The 21,192-nt window shown below is 34.6% G+C and overlaps 2 protein-coding genes across 5 annotated transcripts; one reads left to right on the forward strand and one right to left on the reverse strand.

The window, feature by feature from the left end:
* Positions 1-1,959: 1,959 nt before the first annotated feature.
* Positions 1,960-6,988, forward strand: LOC105951259 (G1/S-specific cyclin-E protein). Of its 2 annotated transcripts, none has more exons than XM_088821965.1 (10): positions 1,960-2,527; positions 2,625-2,737; positions 3,247-3,388; positions 3,497-3,788; positions 3,884-4,031; positions 4,617-5,600; positions 5,728-5,966; positions 6,048-6,121; positions 6,313-6,421; positions 6,532-6,988. In XM_088821965.1, exons 4-10 carry the CDS (start codon positions 3,540-3,542, stop codon positions 6,571-6,573), a joined length of 1,845 nt encoding a protein of 614 aa, XP_088678091.1. In that variant the 5' UTR covers positions 1,960-2,527; positions 2,625-2,737; positions 3,247-3,388; positions 3,497-3,539; the 3' UTR covers positions 6,574-6,988. The 2 variants fall into 2 exon arrangements, with proteins under 2 accessions (XP_088678091.1, XP_012830110.2); XM_012974656.2 differs by having other exon boundaries at positions 2,021-2,527; positions 3,492-3,788.
* A 3,605-nt stretch (positions 6,989-10,593) lies between these two features.
* On the reverse strand, positions 10,594-20,734 carry LOC105951260 (E3 ubiquitin-protein ligase COP1). Of its 3 annotated transcripts, none has more exons than XM_088821967.1 (13): positions 19,173-20,734; positions 18,767-18,881; positions 16,892-17,075; positions 15,695-16,048; positions 14,181-14,338; positions 14,019-14,084; positions 13,288-13,366; positions 12,609-12,764; positions 12,352-12,450; positions 11,753-11,857; positions 11,273-11,452; positions 11,024-11,134; positions 10,594-10,944 (listed from the first exon to the last, which is right to left on the reverse strand). In XM_088821967.1, the coding sequence occupies exons 3-13, from the start codon at positions 17,066-17,068 to the stop codon at positions 10,771-10,773; spliced, it is 1,659 nt and encodes a 552-aa protein (XP_088678093.1). In that variant the 5' UTR covers positions 17,069-17,075; positions 18,767-18,881; positions 19,173-20,734; the 3' UTR covers positions 10,594-10,770. The 3 variants fall into 3 exon arrangements, with proteins under 3 accessions (XP_088678093.1, XP_012830112.2, XP_088678092.1); XM_012974658.2 differs by having other exon boundaries at positions 16,892-17,047; positions 18,767-18,844; positions 19,173-19,931; XM_088821966.1 differs by having other exon boundaries at positions 18,767-18,844; positions 19,173-19,583.
* Positions 20,735-21,192: the final 458 nt, after the last annotated feature.

Consider the following 21,192-nt stretch of genomic DNA (forward strand, 5'->3'; position numbering starts at 1 on the left):
GAAAAACCGATATTATCGGTACGTGTTTGGTTTATTGGAAAAACCGAGCCGTACCGACCCGTGCACACCCCTAATATTAATCAACTATGATGAAGCATAGTCGATTAAGGAACTGACTACTAAATATAACAAATCACAACTACAAAAAAAGGCAAAATCAACTATATTTTACAAAAACAAAAAATATACAAATATTATAATTGATCTATACAATTGGAATCAATAAAAAGAAATCCAAAAAAATAAAAAAATTTGAGTCAATTAACATTAATCGACTATAAGAGCATAGTCGATTAGCTTAATCGACTATTGAACATGTAAGTAGTCGATTAAAGTTTCAGCCTCCGCGAATTTCTCTACCCGCGTCGTTCTCCGCCTGATCCACAAAAAATCCTAAATTTGCCTCCCCATCGTCACCACAACGCCGCAACACCACACATCTGCATCCCACGCCGTTGCAAAAGATTATTATTTACCAATAAAATAGACAAAAATCATAGTTAATCTATAATTGCTTTAATGCAATGGGAGGCAGGGTCAAGGTAGCAGGTAACACTAGCTGATTTCGAATCAGACAAAAGCAACTGGGGGTGGAATTGGTTGGAGAGATGGATGGCTGTTCGCCCTTGGAAAAACCTTTTTCTAGACATTAACCTTAAAGACGGGGTTAAGATTCGCGAGTATAGAGGACCAGTACTTGATGTTGTGAAGAATAATCCATCCACGAATCAGTTCAATTCCGTAACAAGAAAGAAACCTGTCACTAATATATCAAATGGGAAGGCTCCTTCTCTTTCAATCCAGAACGAGAAAAGGGTTGTGCCAAATTCTGATGGCTGCAGCAGTTCTTCACCCAATATGTCGGCCAATGTTCGTCGGAGCGGTATTTAACGGCGCCGGCCGAATTCTTATCAAGAAGAGAAGAAATAGATCGAGAAGAAAAAAAAATACAGAGAGAGAAGAAAGAACGAGAGAAGAGAGAAGAGAGACGAGTGCATAGAGGAGAAAAGATGAGAGAAAATGAAAAGAAAAGAATAACGGCGGAAGATGAAAATTTAGGGTTAAGAGTAAGGGTATAATTGGGAGATTACCTTTATTACTTATTCAAGCTAACAACAAAAGGGGTTTTCCCTAATTATTTTGGGGAGGGGGGTTTTCCTTAACTAGATGTCCTGGATGAGGGAGTTCTTGCTAATTTTTCCTTAAAATAATTAGAATTTCTGATTTCCGATCCGATTTTCCAAAATTAATTCCATTTTTTTTTTTGTTTTTTGAAACAATAATTTATTTGTGGTATTAATCTTAGAAAAAAAAATGTAAAAACTTCTCTAAAATATGGTATTAAACTTTGTGGTATTGAAGTGAGAAATTTTGATATTAATTATAGCCACCCCATAGGTTTTACTTATCGATGTGGATATTCTTATTTTTGAAAAATTACGGGAGTTTCAAAAAAAATCCGCTAAGTTTTGAAAATTTTAAAACTTATTTGATTTCCAAAATTTCCGGTCCTTTTGGAATTGAAATGAATTTTTAGAATCCAAAAATTTTAGAATTGAAATTGGAACTAATTTTGTATTTCCCATTTTTTTGAAAATTCTCCGAAAAAGTTAATTACAATCTGATCCATCCAACTTTCACCCCTAATTATTAAGCTGCGTTATATAACGTAGGTAACTAGAAATTCAGAAATTCTGAATTCCATCGATCCCAAAAATTTAAAAATTCTGATTCCAATATAACAATTTTTATTCCAATTTAAAAATTCTGATTCCTATTTTTTTATAATTTATTTTGGATCGGTACTGAAATTATTAATTTCAGGAAAATACTAATTGAGATTCGAGTTCCGAGTAAATAAATAAGGCCCTCGTGAGAATATCTTATTGACTTATTTCCATGATTATCCACACGCGCCCCGATGCATTAATTTGTCTCTATCACGACATCGACAGATATGTGTTGGCGGGGAAGCATCATTTAAGATTACCATTATACCCTCTCCGGTTCACAATAAATTATAGGCACCGGCTCAACTCAATGAAGTCCCCTCCCCCCTCTCTCTCTCTCTATGATCAGTTTCTCTCTCACACACATATAACGCACGAAGCCACGCAGTCAACGTGTCCCGGCGCAATGCCCAACACCTCTTCCCCAAAGCAAACCTTTTATTCCAAACCCCAACTGAATTCCATTCGCAATTAATTTCAAGCAAATCCTGTTCACATTAATGCGAGCTTTTATTGTTTTTTTCTTGAATCAGTCGTCTTAAATTTGACAAATTCTCCATAGATTATTGATGCGCGTGTCTTCTGCTGCTGTTATTGTCCGTTGATTCCCTGCATCAAAGCAATCTCGGCCGTTCGCCGCCTCTCTCATTTCTTTCACTTTTTTGTTATTTGAATTAAATAATTTCATTTTTTCCGTTTAATGAAGTTCGGTGGTGGTCTCTGCTGTTTTGATTGTTGTCGTCCACAGTTGTTGTGGAATTTCTTTGATCAGAGTGATTTAGCATTGTCTTCATCAGGTTTTTTTTTTTTTTTTTGCTTAATTTGTTCAGTTGATGTTCGATTAGATGCTGTTTAATTAATTAATTTAATTTTGTTTGCAATTTGATGAAACAGTTGTGGCTGGTTTAAATTTGAGAAAGAAGGGAGGTTTAAGTACTCATACTGCAGTCAATGGCGAATTGCGACAATGGCCGATCGGTTTTTCCCTTAACAAACTTACAAATTGGGTATATTTTATTGGAATTTTATGGACTCTTTTCATTTTTTAATGCATCAGAAGCATGTGCTTTGTTTTTGTTTTTTTGTTAATGATCTGAGTATGCATGTTCTTGTTTGTTAGGTTGTTTAGACTTGTTAGGCTTGCATGTGTTAGATGGTTTTATTGCAGGTTCACCTTTGAAACTCCGATTTTGTGTTCATCGATTTTGCTGTATGAAGAATTTAATCTTACCTCTTTTAACCTAAAACGGATATACACTAATTTTGTGTGTTTATTTTTTCCATTTGGTGATAAAAATAATTGTAAAATTCAAGTATACATATTTTCAACAGGCGACGATGCGTTTTTTTGTAAAATCTACGAAAACAATTGTGGATTCATGAATACCTACCTTGCCAGATTTTTATCCTTTGTCTAAAATATGATTTTTCCTGTGTCTAAATTTGATGTTAGAGATCATTACTCGATGTTGGACGCTTAGTTTGATTATTCATGGTGATGTTTATCTGTTATCAGGGATTTGCAGTCATATCTTTCACATCTCAGCCTGTTTATGGCATCTGACAGTGGAAAGTTCTATATCTTGGTGGACAACAGACCGTGGTTAAAAGATCTCGTGTCACGGCCTACGCATTTGTGGCAGTTGATGGTCACTAAGGTTAAACTCTCCGTCCTAATCTAGTTAATTAACAGGATATTCGAACTTTTAACCTTTAGTAACTAACTCAGGTTTGAAAATACTTGTCTGATAAATTGTACAGTCCAGGTTGTCCCCATTTGCAAACACTCGAGGTAGGAAGGACAAAAGGATGATAGGAGAACTTTCAAATGTTAAGGATTCTTCGTCGTCGAACACAAGCAAACTAAGAAACTTCAAACAGTGGTTCTCGTTGATTGATGCTCTGATGTTATCCAGACAGAGGGCTTTGCTGCCTGTAAAGAAGCTTAGGAATTCTTTGATTGCAAACAGTAACTTGCGTAGAACCTTGTACGGATTTATTGTGTTTGAGGTTGCATGGAAAGATATACGGGGTATTAACTATTTGAATGAGCTTCAGGTACGCTATTATCGAGTTGTTTCATTTATCTACTCTACTTTGACATTTGTTTCATGGACTCTGAAATTTTGTGTTTCTTACAATGCCATGTTAAGACCGATACTTCACTTGCATTAGAGGCTAAAGTCATGAGAAGGTGGGAATTTGATAGCATAGGACAAGCAGCCAGGTCAATATGTTCGTGGTTCCCAGGCACACTCAACGAGCAGATTCTTCTGAAAGAGCATTTAGATGCTACTTTAGGTATTTTATTAGTTAAACCCCTCTTTCATTGTTTCGTTTTCATAACTTTCTTAATTCTTGGGGTAAAAGTGTAAATTTTAGTTGCACTCTTCGTGTGTGTTTTATGGCATGTGATTCTTCATTGACATATGAACTTTTGCTAATTATTTTTTCTCGTGGACTTGTTCGATGTCTGCCTTTTGATAGAATTTAACGCAACTGTTAGGACATACTGAATGGCTTCAGCAAACTATGGAGCATATTATGTGGAGTCAATTTGTTTTGTGAGCACAAACTGTGTTGAATGAGCAAGACGGTGATTGTATGTGTGTCATGTGAGTTGAGCAATAATGAAGTGTAATTTTGAGAAACATCAAATTCTGTTAGTGCTCGATCGCAGTTTCTAGAATTTTATGATACGTCTCGTTGTTTATGTTATTTGGTATAATGTGCATTATCCAACCAACGGATATTTCATTATTTTTTCAGATTTTTCTAAAATCGTACTTGGACAGCATTTACTTTGCCTACTCTGTATCACTATTAAACTTGGTTATACGTAACATTGTGAATTTTTTTAGGTTACTAAATCTGAGATTGTTGCAGGGGAGATCTTCTATGATGCTCAAGAAAGTTTCCCAAGGAGTAATGATGATGTCGCCGATGATGGTGGTGATGATGATGTCGCTTGTGATGACATGTCTGACGAAGATGAATCTCCGTGCTCTGTGAGTGGCAGTTTCAACAGTTTCAGCGTTTATCCAGTAATAACGGGAAACAGGACGAACAGACTACATACACCGCCTCTCCTTAATGGTCCTTACAAGAGAAGGAAAGTCATGAGGTCCATCTATCGCGAGCTCGGTATTTCTTCTGAAGAAGCAGACTCTGAAACTGTTGAAATATTGTCTAACAGCCCTGATTTAAGCGATTGTGAAGAGACACTTAACCCTAATCTGTACAGAGATGTTTTAATTTTGTTCCGATTCAATGATCGAGACCTCCCTTTTAAACTAAAGGACATAATTATGTCTGATTTGCGGCTACTTACTCTTCTCGAAGCAGGGCTTCCATCTTGGGTTATTTTCCTTCAGTCGTACCCGGTATTTTTCCATTTTTACCGTCCGTGGATGTGTCCCTTGGCCCGAGCTCTCTATGTTCTTATATCAATTGTAACTGTCCTTATTGGATTCTACGACTTGTACAAGAATGTACCGCTCCTCAAGGCAACAGCGTCTAGTTTGTTCGGACCCCTCTTTGATTGGATAGAAACGTTGGAAATGATTTCAAGAATCAAGTATTTGGGAACCATGTTATTTCTTCATAATTTTCAGAAGGCAATCAAGTGGTTTCTCATGGTGACTCGGACTGTTCGTTCGTGTCTTTCATTTTTTATCGAGCCAATGGCCGGACCTTTTGCCGAGCTTTTGGAACTGTTCCTTCCTGTTTGGAGTATTTGTATTCAACTAGCCGAGAGTTTCTTTTCAGTGACTTGGATGGTGGTTGAGTCTTGTTTCTCGACGGTTGGAGACCTTGTAGAGATTTTACTGATGCCTTTATGGTATATCTTGTCTGTTGTCTGGAATGTCGGTGAGTTAGTTAACATACTCGCTTTAGATAAATATGTTACAAGTTTTCCTTTCCTTTACGCTGTCGATTTTTCAGACTTCGTTTGTGACATCAAAATTTCTTTTGATATTGTGTTTGATTTTTGCAGCGATATATGTTTTATACCCGATATTCTGGATTCTGTGGGAAGTTCTTTATGCTCCAATTCGGCTGGTCCTTGGATTTTGTAGCCTTGTGGCTTACTTGTGTACATCTATGTGTGACTTGATCGGGGATTTGTTGTTATTGGCAAGCAGCATTTTTAATTTTACAAAAGATGTTGAGTCGACGGTTAGCTCGTATGAGGTTTCAATGTGGCGTTCTCTCTGGAATGACCTTTTCTCCCAGGTGTTTTATTTTTAAAGCTCAACCTTTTAATCGGAGTTGCATCTCTGGTTTCCTTTTCTCATCTTATGGTATTTTTATCAGATTTTCCGTGCTCTCCGAAGTATTCTTAATGGATTTGTGGCATTCTTCACTACCTGCAATAGGCATCGCCTCAGGTACTTATAGAATTTTGGCTCTGAGTTATTTTAGTTTAAATATCAAGTTCTTGCACAGTTTGATGAATTACATCGTCATGTTATTTGGCAAACCTTCCATATGAAAAAGAACGGCATCTAAAAAATAATCGGAGTTCTTTTCTGTCATTTGGCTAACTGGACATTTTTTTCTGGAATGGTTGGAGTTACAGTATCTATAACCATATGAAGAAGCTCAACCGCAAAATATCATGCACGGCTACAAGGCCAGCTTCTGACAGAAATAGTCGAAGTGGACCTACTCCCGGAGCTCAAATAACTGTAAGTAATCATTTCTAGCTTTGCGCATAAAACAGAATTGGCATTACGTCTGCTAATAACCTTAAATGTATTCCCGTATTTACTCTATTTTAATGGTTTACTTACGGCAGCCAAGAGTTAAGAAAGAGTTCCATTCCAAGAAGACTGCATGAGATCGATACAAAAGGTATACATTACATACAACAACACTTTACGGCGGGTAATATCATCTGTATATACGAGAGGAGGCTGACAATAGGCATCAATTAGTGAGATTTGTATATTATATATCGCAATATTTGTGAAAGAAAAGAGAAGAAAAAGTCTTCGGGGGTGTTAGCATTCACGACTAGAAGGAAAACAGTAATTGGAGGTGTTAGAATTCCTGTAAGATTTGGGATCCTTGAGTTGTTTTCTTTCTAATCGCTGTATTCTTGTAATCTCACGAGGCCGGCTTGCAACTTCTTCCGTCTTAACCGTGTATGTATTCTTCTTCCTAATGTTGCTGATCACTTTTTGTAAGTAAATGAATACATAGTGTATTATATCATCAATATAGCGAGCGTACAAGTACGAAATTCTTTCTCATTATTGGATTCACTTGCGAAAATTTGCTGATGGTTCATCAACTTGGTAGTGTTGCAAAGAGTAATGGTTTGGCGAATTACTTGAATGACGAAAAATAGATTAGTTTTCCGTGTGGATAAATTATTATATATAGAGCTTCTGTTTTTGAGATGCCGAATTATTTGTTGTATGGGTACCGGTAGCCAACAATTGACGCAAAGGGGTAAAAGTGATTGCACAATATATATTTTCTTTTTATCCCCTATTTTGGAGCCACTTTTTTTCTGATTACTTTCTCATCAAATATCAACTAGCAGACTTCTAATCCATTACCTTTATGTTTTTTTTAATTGTTATTATTATTTTTATCTTCTATTTTTCAGTCTATTTTCTCTAAGGCTGCGGCTATATACAATACTAATTTCACTTGTGCAAGACCATATTAAAGAAATATTCTAAAAGATTCCATTTTATTAAGATGAAATGACTACACATACATTAAATTAGCCTTTGTTTGCTCATGCAAAATCAAATAACAAATAATAAAAAAAACAAAAAACAAAAAGAAGAAAACAAAGACAACGTGAAATTAACACCCCCCCCCCCCCCCCCCCCCCCCCCCCCCCCCCATGTAGCTCCTCCGCCGGCTGCCGCTCTTAATGCGACGTTCTTGATGTCTTGTTCATATTTTTGGAACATTGGATGAATTTGGATAATAAACTGCGTCTTGGCATTCGCCTTTTGCTATAAAAATAAATGAATATTCAAATAAAAAGTAATTGGAAAATAGAAAGTTAGAAAAATATGAAACAACTAAATTTCGACATTAAAGTGTCGAATATATGTCCATAAATTCAACACCTTAATGTCGAAATTTATATTTGGACTAATTTGCTAACAGTTAAATTTCGACACTAAGGTGTCGATTTTGTACTCCAAAATCGACATCTCAATGTCGATTTTTACCTATAAAATTCGACATGTACATGTCGACCGCGTCTGCGCGGGATTTTAAAAAAAAAATGAAACAACTAAATTTCGACATTAAGGTGTCGAATATATGTCCATAAATTCACACCTTAATGTCGAAATTTAGTATATTTGGACTAATTTGCTAACAGTTAAATTTCGACACTCAATGTCGATTTTTACCTATAAAATTCGACATGTACATGTACCTTAAAATCTCGTCTGCGCGAGATTTTTTTTGGAAAAACGATATTCTAGCTAAAACACACATAAATGCATATTTTTTTGGGTTCTTCCACCGTAGAATCTTCTATTTTGATGACTCCATAGTGCCATCTTTGTAAGATTTGTTGAGTTTTGATGATTTTGAATGTTTAGGTTTTGTGGGTTTATGGAGGAGGAAGGAGAAAGATTTTGTGGGTTTTGGAAGATGGAGAAGATAAGAGTTGGTTTTGTGGTTTTGTGATAGGGTTTTTTGTGTTTTTGAGTTTTGGTATTGCATATTTGGAATTTTTATTTGTTTTAACAAGGGTATTATAGTATTTATACATTGAAAATTTTAATTTGATCTTGCACAAGTGAAATTAGTCTTGCATATAGCCGCAGCCTTTCTCTAATTCTTCTTTACTTTTCTCAAAAAAAAAAAAAAAAAAAAAAACAAAATTCTTCTTTACTTAATTATATGTAATGATAAATTTCATATTATGACAGTTAAGTGTATATATTTCTTTTTTGAATAAGTTTGTATTATTAAATTTTTATAAATATTACTGTTGTTACCGATATCATTAATATGTTTTATTATAATTGTTATTGTCATGTATGAAACTAATCATTATTTTCACTTTAAAAATGTTATCCCGAACATGACACGGGGAAAAATACTAGTTAAAATTTATAACGACTACGGAATTTTGGGGTAAATATATAAATATATTTGGGGTAAGATAGATGCATTCTCCTAATTTCATTTGGTCAAACTTTTTGGGCGTAAGGAACGTCAAGATGGATTCGAATTGCTAAATAACTATTTAATTTGGAAAAGAGTTATTAATGGGCATGGTGGAAATATTGAAAGAAATTATGGAAAAATAAGGGTTTTCTACGAACTTAATTGTATTTGACTACGAAACGAACTTTATCTCAAGTAAAACGGCGCAAGGAACAAAACTCATGAGCAAACCTCATGAATCACGTCAAATTTCAGCAATCAAACGTCGTTTAGACTCGTAAAAGTTCATTTTTGCTATTTTAGGCAGGTTTTAGAAAATTAATATCAATTCGCTGGACAAGTCGAACGTATCGGTGGATTCCGTGTGTTCACCCCGACTTATCAATCGATCTTTCGCAATCGATTGTGACGTCTTTACATATCAAGGTTCTTGCCTCTCTATAGGCAACGGGTCGCGGTTCCACCCATTTGAATCTTTGTTTTTGGATGTTTCGATATTGTTTCCGCGTAAGGTATTTGGGTCGCGTAACAAGTTCTACGGAGTTCGTATCAGCATCTTCCACCCTTCTCCATATCCCATTTTTTCACCTAATTTAGGTGATTTTAACCTCCCAACTTAAATCACTAAATTAGCATTAAACCTAAAATCATAATGATCTGAGTTTAGTCTCCCATTGTGGTCAAACTATATATCACCATATTACCAAATCCAATATTTTCACCAATATTTTTGATGAAGAAATTTGCAACTCCCACCGTACCGCAATTTTACCATTTTTTTCACCAAATCCTATTTTTTCTATCAAATATAGAAATTAAAATAGGGTGTAATTAACACCATTTTCGACTTGTCCAGAATTCTTCTCTTTCTTTTCTTCCAATTCCTCAACAAGGACTCTTCTAAGGTCTGATTCGAGGCTTTATTATTCAATTCCAACAGAAACGGCTCCATTAATCTCACTCGATTTCTCTTCATCTAATTCTTCATCTTTGAGCTTGTGGATCGTATCAGATGCCCTATCTTTTTTTTTGTACTTTGTAAAAATAAAATACATTTAACAGCTTATTTTCAACTAGTTGTCGCAAGTGGCCCCAGTTTTTAACCCTCTTCAAAATCTCGCCTACGGTCCCCAAAATCTCAAGAACAACCTTGGCAAAAGCAACAAAAGTAGAAGCAGTAAAAGTAGTAGAAGAAGAAGCAGTAGAAGCAGGAGGAGGAGGTTTGTGAAGGAGAGGGATGGCAGGGTTTTGTATATGAGGTATTAAAGAAAGAAAAATGAGATTTTTTATATTTGCATGGTATTGATTTTTATTAAGAGTATTAATATCGTTACCTATTTATTATCTATTTTTTATATAGATAATATTAAACTCATAAAGAAGTTGTATTTGTTTTAACCGCCCTTTTATATTATGATATATCCTAACAAAACAGGATAAGAAGTTCAAAATTGGCAAAAACTTTTTAACATTAGCTCAAACTTCACACATTAAAATACACGTGAGCTTGAGAACTCAAGTTCAAATCTTGTGTTCAGTCGAGTTCAGTCGGGTCGTGCAACTTACGAAGATCATAAGCCGGCACAGTTCATTCAAACCTTTAGTTTCTATGAATCTAACCTTGTTATACATATTCATCGGATATGTAAACAAGAGCAGTTGCCAAATAACTTGGTCATCCAATACCAGCCTCGAGTACCGAATATGAAAAATCGCGAAATAATCACTAGTGAAGCCGGACAAAGTAGAATTTTATGCTACAATTTTCACACTTTTCTGCAAAAGAATTATAAAGTAAAAACCTGGACAGTGGATTTTATGCTACAAATTTCACTCATTTTTCTCTAAGATCCATAATCCCAATTAATAACTGTACAAATGATCAAGCAGCAAGTACCATAACTTTGATTGTTCCTCTACTATTTGCAGCCAACATGGTGGGGCTATCACTCTTCCAGCACACCGCACTGATGAAGTAAGATCCTAATTCTTCTTCGTTATCATCTTCCACATCGGGAGATCCAAATTTATGCGATGTCGCTTGTTTGGAGATGGCCTAAATTTTACCAATTTTAAAGTGTTATTATATTCCAAAAAATGTAAGAGCTTGACAAAAACGGGAGCTGATTCCTTACCTTGTGATAGACAAACACTTCGTTTGTTTCACTGCCACAAGATAGGAACTCGCTATTCACTGTGAGACCGACGAAATTCTTCTCATTTGTATGCCCTCTAAATGTACGAACCTGAAAAAAATACTCTTAACAAATTTGTAAAATATATCTTAAAAAAGACAAGAAGCAGCCGACGATAGTTTTCATACATCGGGTAATGAACTGTGTAGGTCCCTGGGAATAAACATATCTAACTAATATGGAACTTACAGGCAAATATTTCTTGACATCCCATAGTCGCAGAGTACTATCTGTTGAAGCAGAAGCAAGCTCATTGCTCGACAAGAATTTGACATATGAAACTGTCTTTTTATGGCCACTGAACACATAGAGTGGGTGGCAAGTGTTTCTTAAGTCGTAATAATGTATATGGTGATCGGCAGAACCAACCTGCATAGGAACATGGCAGCGTATTAGATGTGTGTTTTAGAAGACAAAATATACACAATAAGTGTACCTGCATGGAACCTTTTGAAAATAAGTGAATACCACTTCTATGTGAAAAAATAGTGACCAACAAAAAATACATCCCCGGTTCCAGTAGTTCACATCTTTTTTACCGAATTCAACAACAAAGAAAATAAATAGGTTTATTAAAATCTATTCATTTGCCACTGGAACTCCATTATCATTACCAAGAAATTAAGGAGGGGTCAGGAATTGAAATAGGGGAACAAGAAAGAATATTACCGCGACAAATTTACTAGACTCGGGATTGTACTTTACACAGCATATATTCGCCTTCATATCGATGTTGAGGACACTAGCTTCTTGGTTCGTACACCACACTTTAACCTGAAATTTATATCACTTGTTATCAAGAAGGGATCTTAATGGAAACTAGATCTGCAGAGAGTGTAAACAAGAAAGGTCTTGATGGATGAAAGAGAAATTATTAAGTTTTCTTAGATGCAGAAAACAAGATTAAGTACCAGCATTCTTTTGTAATTATGGAGCCCTAGTTTAACTACTTCTTAGGTAGGAATTATTGAACATATACTGTTATTTGAATTTCAATATTTGCCTTACAAACTCTGGAATGATCCAAAGAGCTCGAACAACAGTCATGATTTGGGGATAATGGCATGAAAAACAGTAGAGGGACATCAAATTTTGTTAATGTTGATTAGATGCAATAAATGAATAGGACCGAACTCTTTAACTATCTCAAACAACTACTAATAAAATCGCTTGCCTTCTACGTTTGCCAGTATCATGTATACAAGGTTGCAATAATTAGATAACTAGTTAGGACTTCTGTTTGAGCATAAAAAGCATTTTTACATTACCTTGCAGTCGTCACTGCCAGACACAAGCATTGATGGTTCTGTTCGGGAAAAATCAACGCTCCATGCACGTTTTTCATGCTCCTCGTATTCCATGACACTCTGGATAAGCCCAAAAAATATTAGCATTTGTTAACGAACTAAAAACTTTTCTCAAACTGCAGATATTTGATAACCAATTTCAGTCTTGAGAATGGATAGTTTTTAGTGTTTATAAGCCAAAATAGTAGTTGATGAGTTGATGTGAGTGCCACATCTACCTGCCGTGTGGATACATCCCAAATAGTTACAATTCCATCGTAATCACTACTAGCTATATGGTTTTTGGTGAACTTGTTCCAGCTCAGGCAGCTAAGTTTAGATCGTGTTGCCATCTCCACAACAGGGCAGTGCACATCTGTAGGTTCATTAACAACCTGCAAGACAAGCATAAAGTCAGATTAGCATCTGGAAGGAACCTTTTAAACATGGCCTGGCAAATAAATTTCAGGTTTACAACTGAAATGATGCTCCGTGAGCCGAAGTTAATCTTGCATATATTAGCTGATTGATGCTCGAATATGTTTACTGCAGATACCATAGTACCATAGGAATTTGAAGTAAAACAACAGCGTGCAGTCCAGATTAAATGACCACAGACCATTCTAATCTGGCACAGTAATTATTTTTTGTGAAAATCATTGAGAAGACAACTTTATGACACACTTCCCCTGTTTGTCGGTCAATGTAAAACCTTGCATATTTGACTAATTCATATGGATCATACTAAAATCCTTCTTTTTAATTTGCACCATTGATCCTTAGGATGTTATACCACGTGGAGGCCAGAATATAATTCCTCCAACATTAATATCTCCACCGATAAAAGATATCAATACGTGTTGGACAAATGTAATACCATAACAGAAAGGGGAGGTGTATAGGGGAAAAGAAGCCTACCGAAGAGAAATCAAAAACTTTTATGCGCCGTGAAACTCCAGCAGTGGCAAACAGCTCATCATCACGATCAAATTCTATACTGCAACAAGGAGAGTAACTTCACATATTTAAGCAGCACCAGAATAGAAACAAAATAGAGAGAAGACAGGAAGACAAATCTGATTACAGAGGATTCTAGAAGTTACACGGAAGTATCATAAAATAAATAAGGGGTATCCCATGCTTGTTGATCTTGGAGGGTCAAGATACCAGAAAATCTACTGATTTCTTCAAAATGAAATATTTTAGAACTGAATTCTACAAGGACATATAACAATGTGTTTAAACTTCAATCCATTGAATTTTTTTCATATTGGGGAGTGTCAATAATCTTGATTAACCTGCAGAATTGGTAGACAAGGATCGTCTCTAGATGAACAAATGCATCCTCATTTCTTTGTTATGTGAAATTATCATCTGGATCGACACTTTTTTAAAGAACTGTATGCTACAGTAGCAAACTTATGACAGAGGTACTGGAGAAAAGATCCTTGTTTACTCCAACTCAAGAGTAATCATCTTTTAATCCCAATTTCTTTTTGTTGGGTAAGGTAATTGTGATTTGCCAACTTCGACTTTATTTCAGTTGAATTTGTATAAAACCCATTATCTATCAGCAGGCTTTACATACTGAGAGTCTGAGACTCCTGGGTGAAATAAGTAGGAACTAATTGTCCAGACTTCCAACTTACCTCGAAACAATATTGGCTGAGTTAAAGAGATCCCCATGTTTAAGTTCAGCAATTACTCGTAACCGACTGTTCCAAATAAGGCCATAAACCATAATTAGAAGACATGAGTAAACATGTGTAAATGGTAAAAAAATCTTAGTGGAACTGAAATGTAGGGCCTACCTGTACCGGGTGAACGTACTTAGAACCGACTGGAAATCTTCTAGGGCCAAACTATAACCTTCTCTAGTTATGTTAGTTTTATCTTTTGTTTCGTGGGTCTCTAGATGGTTCACCAACTGGCGTCTCTTTTGCAAGTAAAATTCTTGAAGTTCATTAAACTGCAAGATGACAATGATTCCTCAACGAGAGAATTTGAAAAGCCAGGTGCTAGATAATTTGAGCAAACAGAGACCCAATTTCCAGTATAAAAAAAAACAGTATTTTATGCATAAAGCCCATTCTTCCCAGACTTTCTATTGGTAAAAAAAACAAAGAGAAACCAACAAACAGATGAACATATAGAAGATAATTATTCACACTGGTTGTGGAAGATTCAAGCTCAGTTAGAAGGAAATAATAAATAATTAGACACATGAAATTCAATAGCGCGAAGGAATACATTCAAATTCAAATTTATGGTGAACATGGGAGCAGAACACTAAGTGGAACATCAACTTTCCGATGAGAATCAGTTAAAACCAACCCTACATTAGACTTGTGAATTTATTTAGTCTCTCCTTGTACAAAAACTCCATTATTTAATTCTAGAATAACTATTAAACCGGAAAAAAAAAATTATGCTTGCTTAGTGTTCTACAGCAAGTCTGTTACAATTAAGATACAAACTCATCTTAAAGTATCCAGTAGATAAGGATGCACTTGCATCATATTATGTTTATTAAAAAAATAAAAATATAGTTATACGTCGCAATCTCTAATCTTATAATTTCTATAGTATGAAGCAAATAGGACATGATAATAACAAATTGTCTTTAATATAGTTTTACGCCAAATGGTTGTGTTTTATTATTAAATAATTCTCTCTTAATTCTGATATTCACAAGTAGTTACTAAAATCAAACCGATTATACTTGACTGACTATAACACATACGACTAACACTGATTTCTCAAATTACTAAACAGTCTACATTGCTATATTCAAGAATAAGGAGAAGATGAGACAAGTAAATTTATCCGTGTATATTAGTTTTAATGTTCAAAAGAAAATTTATATACCGACTCCAAACAAGCTGCAATATACGAATGAATTAGTTACATATAAATAGTAAAAGATGATCATATGGACCAAGAATTTTTTGTGTATATTCTTCACCAGTGACTTATTGTGATTCAGCTATGTGCTGAATGCATGTCCAATCTCAAGGAAGGATGGTCCGGGAGATTAAAAACACCCTTAATTAAAATCACAACACAACAATGAACAATCATGATAAATTTTGTTGATGATATTTTTATGGGATGCATCTGTGAATAACTGAAAAGGCAAAAAAAAATACAATAAAACATTTTATGGAGATCTTCAAAGCAATTTTATCCCCAACAACTTACTCACATAGGTCTGATCAAATGCAGTATACGACAAGTCCAGTTTTCACATAAATTCAGGCGTTCTGCAGTTATATGATAATGTATTGTTTGCAGATAGGGGCTTGTCAACTGAACATTCGCTAACCTGTGCATGAACGCGCTTCTTTCGTGTAACAGCCATACCAGATTGGCTTATCTGTTGCGAAGTCGGTCCACTAAATGTTGCATCCTTGATCTGGGTTCCAAGGGGATTAATATGAACTTTTCCCTCATTTTTCTTGTACTGGATGTTCACAGAAGTCATTCCTCCTTTTGTAGTGCAAGAGTTGTATGCAGAACCTACAATTCTTTCCATTGAAGAAGTGCGAGATCTCATTCTGACAGGATCATCAGAGGCCTTCAGTTTAACAGAGTACCTTTCTCTTGCACGGTATAGCTCTATCCTACGTCGTTCCACTGCATTTAAGTCCTCCTTGACATACACGAGATCATTTTGCACCTAACAGAGAAGAATAGTAAGAGGAATCATAATGTATACAAGGAATTACCAAAACATTTCTCATTAGAATTGTAAAGAGTCTCTCTTGTTGAATTTCAACAAAGTGGACTTCATGTAAATGATATCCCATTCCATCCCATCCATATTTGAAAGATATTCCATTCAACAATATCTGCAACTAACATCATTTTCAAATCATTACTCATTTACCTAAACAATGAAGCATAACTGAACTCAATCGTCAGAAACATTAACTGATGACATCAACCCAAGGTAACAGAAGAACCACTGAGAAAAATGAGGCGCTTTCCCAAAATTCAAAGAGGATTCAAAAAATTTTTTATTGGAAATTATGAAATGCATGGCTCAAAATTCAGATTTGATTTCATGTTCTTTTGAAATCAGCTTTCACCCAGCTGGTTTCTTTTAAAATTCAAACTTAAAAAAGTTACAATTGAAGTCGATTTCTTACCGACTGACTTTATTTAAAATCAGCTTCTCCTCACTCAACTTACAAAAGTTTGGAAATTATTTTTCTTTAGTAGATAGTTTGGGAAAGTTTCATGAATTTTATAATAATCAGTAAATTACTATGCAATTATGCAAAATACATCAAATGTATTACCAGTAACCAAAATTTATCAAATCTACCAGCTAATGCATAGCTAATTCCTCCAATACCATACAGTTTCACTGGGATTTTGGAGGAGGAACTTTACTCCGCAAGCATACAAAATTAGTCAATTTAATTAGAAAAGCTAACAAATTATAAATGCCAAAGAAATATCTCATTATCATACTCACATAAACCACTTCTCTTACTTCAAATTTATTATGACAAACCTCATTGAGTTCATTAGCTTTTTGCTTCCTTAAGCAGTGTAAGAAATCCAGCAGAATTTGCATGTTTCTCTCTGCTTCTTCTTGTTCCAATTTTCTCTTTTTCTCTGCCAGCAGAGACAATAAAGAGTCTAACTCTTTCACTGATACTTCACAACCCTGTCTAAGGAGAAAATACATCAAGCCTCTGCAGAAAGAGCAGATATGGGAAGTAGCTTAGGATTGAGGAATTGCGTGCTTCACTAAATTAGTAGGATAAAACTATTACGGTTGAGTAAATAGAAATTAGGTTAACAAAAAAATTCCTGGTTGGCACCATAGTCAAAATGACGATGGGTTTTGTTACAGTAATATAGTCACAATAACTCGTGATTACGAAAACATGTTAAGCACAGATGCAGCAAATGCCATATCGGGGGGTGACAAGATAGTTATCCATTATTGTGATTTGTGCAAAACCGAAGAGTTGTTTTACTTCCATTACAATTTATACTCATCATACTGAATCCACTATTTAATGTGATGCATGCCCATTGAACCAATAAGTGCAGGATACTTAATATTATTCAGGTTGAGGCAGTCTAATGAGTTACATGTGTGATGTTAGGTGTGGATACAGAACCTAGAAAAGGAGTCTCAAAATCTCTTAGGCTTGCAATTAACAAAAATGAAAAGATTGAGAAGTAGTGATGGAAAATATCAGAATCTATGTAGAATCCTGAAAAAAGAAATTAGCTGCAAGACTAAGAAACCAACAATGCTTTTGACCAGTTGAATAGCTTATATACTTTGTATCTTGTGGAAGAGAAAAATACTCAAGTTTGTTACAGAAAAGAGAGAAGGTTAAAGAAATCTTTTATGCTCTCTCTATATTGGATTAAGGAATATTTTTCTGAGAGATATTGGTCTTTTGCTCATTTCTTAGACGATATGTACAAATATACATAAATAGATAATTTGTCGGCTCTGATTGGACAGCACCTCATTTTGAGTGGATATAATTTACCTTTCAAAAAGAACATTTTGATAAATCAGAAAAGGAAGAAAGTGTAGCGAAAAACAATAAATGAAAATACAACAAAATAAAGTCAACAGAACTGAATGTTCCTATCAGTATCTAATAAAACATACTTCTTAAATTTTTACCAGCTAGCTTGGAAGACCTAATGCTTCTAGTCAAGTTCCCCTTTTTTCAAAAATTGTTCATATGGAAAACATAGAAATACTGTAGATACAACAAATTTAAATTACTTGGATATAAGAAACAATGCCAAAAGGTATCCCTTTCAAGGTGTTTATAAGTGGCATACAAAAGAACATATACTAAAGTCCTTAATTTTATTGTGTATATATGTCTAACACCCAACACCCACGTATGAAACACTTCAGGAAAGAGAAAAACTAGCTGAAGAACCATAACTCTTCTGGATGAGAAGGCACCTAGAGGCTAGAACTCTTGAAGTCTTACCAAAAGAATGGACATTTGTGCATAATATCACAATGAACTGAGCACTCGATTGCAGTTTCTTTTAGTAAACTAGATGAATTAAGGATATAATAGCGATCAAGCATAGATGGCAAAGAAAATTTCTTAAACAATAGTATTCTGGAGTTAATTTTCTATAAACATTATATGATGCCCGATAAGAGCAAGAAAAGTAAGACCAATAGGCAGGGTGGGTGAGGAACCACAGAGAAATTATATCTACCTCAGATGCAGGAAGTTCATCTATAACCAATGACCAAGTAAAAGTAGCTAAAGTAGAGTAAAAACAACCACGGAAGCTAAGGAGAATGAAGAAACATACTAAAAAAGAAACTAAACCCCATTTTTATCTTAACTAAATAAAATTCAATGAATTTTTAAATAAGAATCACCTGTTCCAGTGACTGGCGAAATTGTTCTACAGGAGATGCAGTTTTGGATAGTTGACGAGCAGATGTCTTCTTCAGTAGCTACAAATTTGGTACAGAGAAACCTTATCACAATAAGCTGCATTGTGAAGCAAAATAATTTCAAGACGCAAACTAGGTAAGAAACCATGCAATTAAAGCAAGCAAATCGTTTCGAACCGCCGGTATATCATCACACACTCAATGAATGAAATCATCTCTCAGAGGTTTAACAATAAAATAAGTAACTTACGAATATAAACAGCAAAAAATAATAAAATAAATAAACACAACAGATTTTCATATGTGCAATTAAAAGTAAAAACAACCTAATTTTAATTTGAATCATGCTGCATAAAACAAAAATTGGCTAAATAGGAACAAAATCAACCTTATCGAGGAGGAAATTGGGGAAGAGCTGAGAAGGGGTAAGAAAGTGAGAGCAACAAGGGCAATCGCTCTTGTTCTGGAGATGAGTGACGATGCACATGTAGCAAAAGCTATGGCCGCACGCGGTTAAGAAAGCATCCTTTATCATCTGCATACATATAGGGCACATCAGTTCCTTCTCTTCTTCCTCCGCCTCCATAGCTTCATCTCCTTGCAGCTCCGCCGCCGGCACCACCACTCCGATCGAGCTGTCACCCATCCCTAGGCGATTGTTGTGAAGTGGATCGAGAAATAGGGAAAGATAATTGCGTCAATTGTTGTGCCTCTGGGGTTGGTGGGCCTCAATCTGACATTTTTTCACTTTTTTCTGCTCATCCACTGTTCACCAGAAATGCCTCATTCTCACTTTGTTATCAATTCTCCACTTAAATATTTTTTAAATGATTATTAAAGTTATTTTTCGTCCTTTTTTATTTTTTATTTTTTTTCCTCCCTAGAATGCTTATATTTACAAATTACTTTAACCTAAAAAAAATTATGAAATTTGATTTTTTTTTTAAATATAAGAACTTCAATTTTTAATCGCATAAAACAGTTTTTATTTTTGTTTAATAAATATCAAGTCGCGGCTATTTGCAATAGTAGGTTCATTAAGTGTAAGATCAAATTATTTTTTAATGTACAAATATTATTATAATACCAAAAGTACAATAAAAATTGTTATATTACAATATACTAAAAACCACAAAAATTTAACAACAATACCAAAATTATCATATTTTCCATCTTTCAAAATCTACAAAAAAGTTTTTCCATTCCTCTTACAAACCTCAATATTCAAATTCCTCAAAACTCAACAAACCTTTCAAATAGGCCAAATATGAAGTCAAAAAACATCAGAATGGAAGAATCTGAGGTGGAAGAATTCAAGGAGGTATGCATTTATATGTTTTATTAGTTAAGTTATCGATTTTCAAAAACATTTCGCGCAGATACGATTCGACATTTACATGTTGAATTTTGTCCCCAAAACTCACATTCAGATGTCGAGTGAAACATACTTATTTTGACATCTTAGCGTCCATCAGAATGCACAAAATTCGACGCTTAGATGTCATGTCCGGTGTACAGAAAATCAACATTTGGTTGATGTAAAAAAATATTGGCATTAAACGACCAGCAAATGTCGAGCAAATATACCCAAAATCGACATTTGCACGTCGAGTTCTGTAGTAGATCGACAATGTTCAAAAAATCAAATCTAACTCAAAATGATCAACTATTAAGCATAATCTACAACCTCGTACTTATTGAAAGTTATAAATGATATTTTAACAAAAAAGTTTGAATTAACAACACTCGTTAGATTTTTTGCCCTTTTAAAGGGGTTTGGTCTTCGGTGTTAGATTGCATGCGTATGTGTTGGAGCACTCTTCATCTTACTGTGAAGGATTGGGTAGCGGTGGCGGTGGCGGTGGCGGTGGCGACGGCGAACTCAGGCGGCAAAGGTGGAGGGGTTTAGACATTCATTTAATAGGGCTATCAATATTTTATTCTTGTGATACTCAATAATTTTCCTACGGGTGAATTGTGTTTTGCACCCCAAAAATGATAATGATTGGCAGTTTGCATCCTAAAAATATAGAATTAGCAAAATCCACCCTCAAATTATATTTCACGGCAGATTGCATCCTATATTTTTGAGATTTTAACCAAAAAAATCAATTGAAGAGGGATACTTTAACTTTTTATTCTTGAACGTCTTTTTGATTTTTGATTTTGTACTTTTAAATTATTATTTTGCTTGCACGATAAACAAATACAAAAAAGCAACTTATAGTTTTATTTTGTTAGTCGAGTTGAACTAAAAATTATATGTAAAATACATAATATAATTTTTTTCCTTTTAATTTAAAAGATAATAAAATAATCCCATTAAAAAATTAAATTATCGTGTATTTAGATTATGTATAATGTATTTAATTACTTTATTCTATTTTGTTTTTCAATAGTTTAATTAA

The sequence above is a fragment of the Erythranthe guttata genome, chromosome 8 (genome assembly GCF_056151865.1).
Source record: "Erythranthe guttata isolate IM_541 chromosome 8, IM_541, whole genome shotgun sequence".
Classification (NCBI taxonomy): Eukaryota; Viridiplantae; Streptophyta; class Magnoliopsida; order Lamiales; family Phrymaceae; genus Erythranthe; species Erythranthe guttata.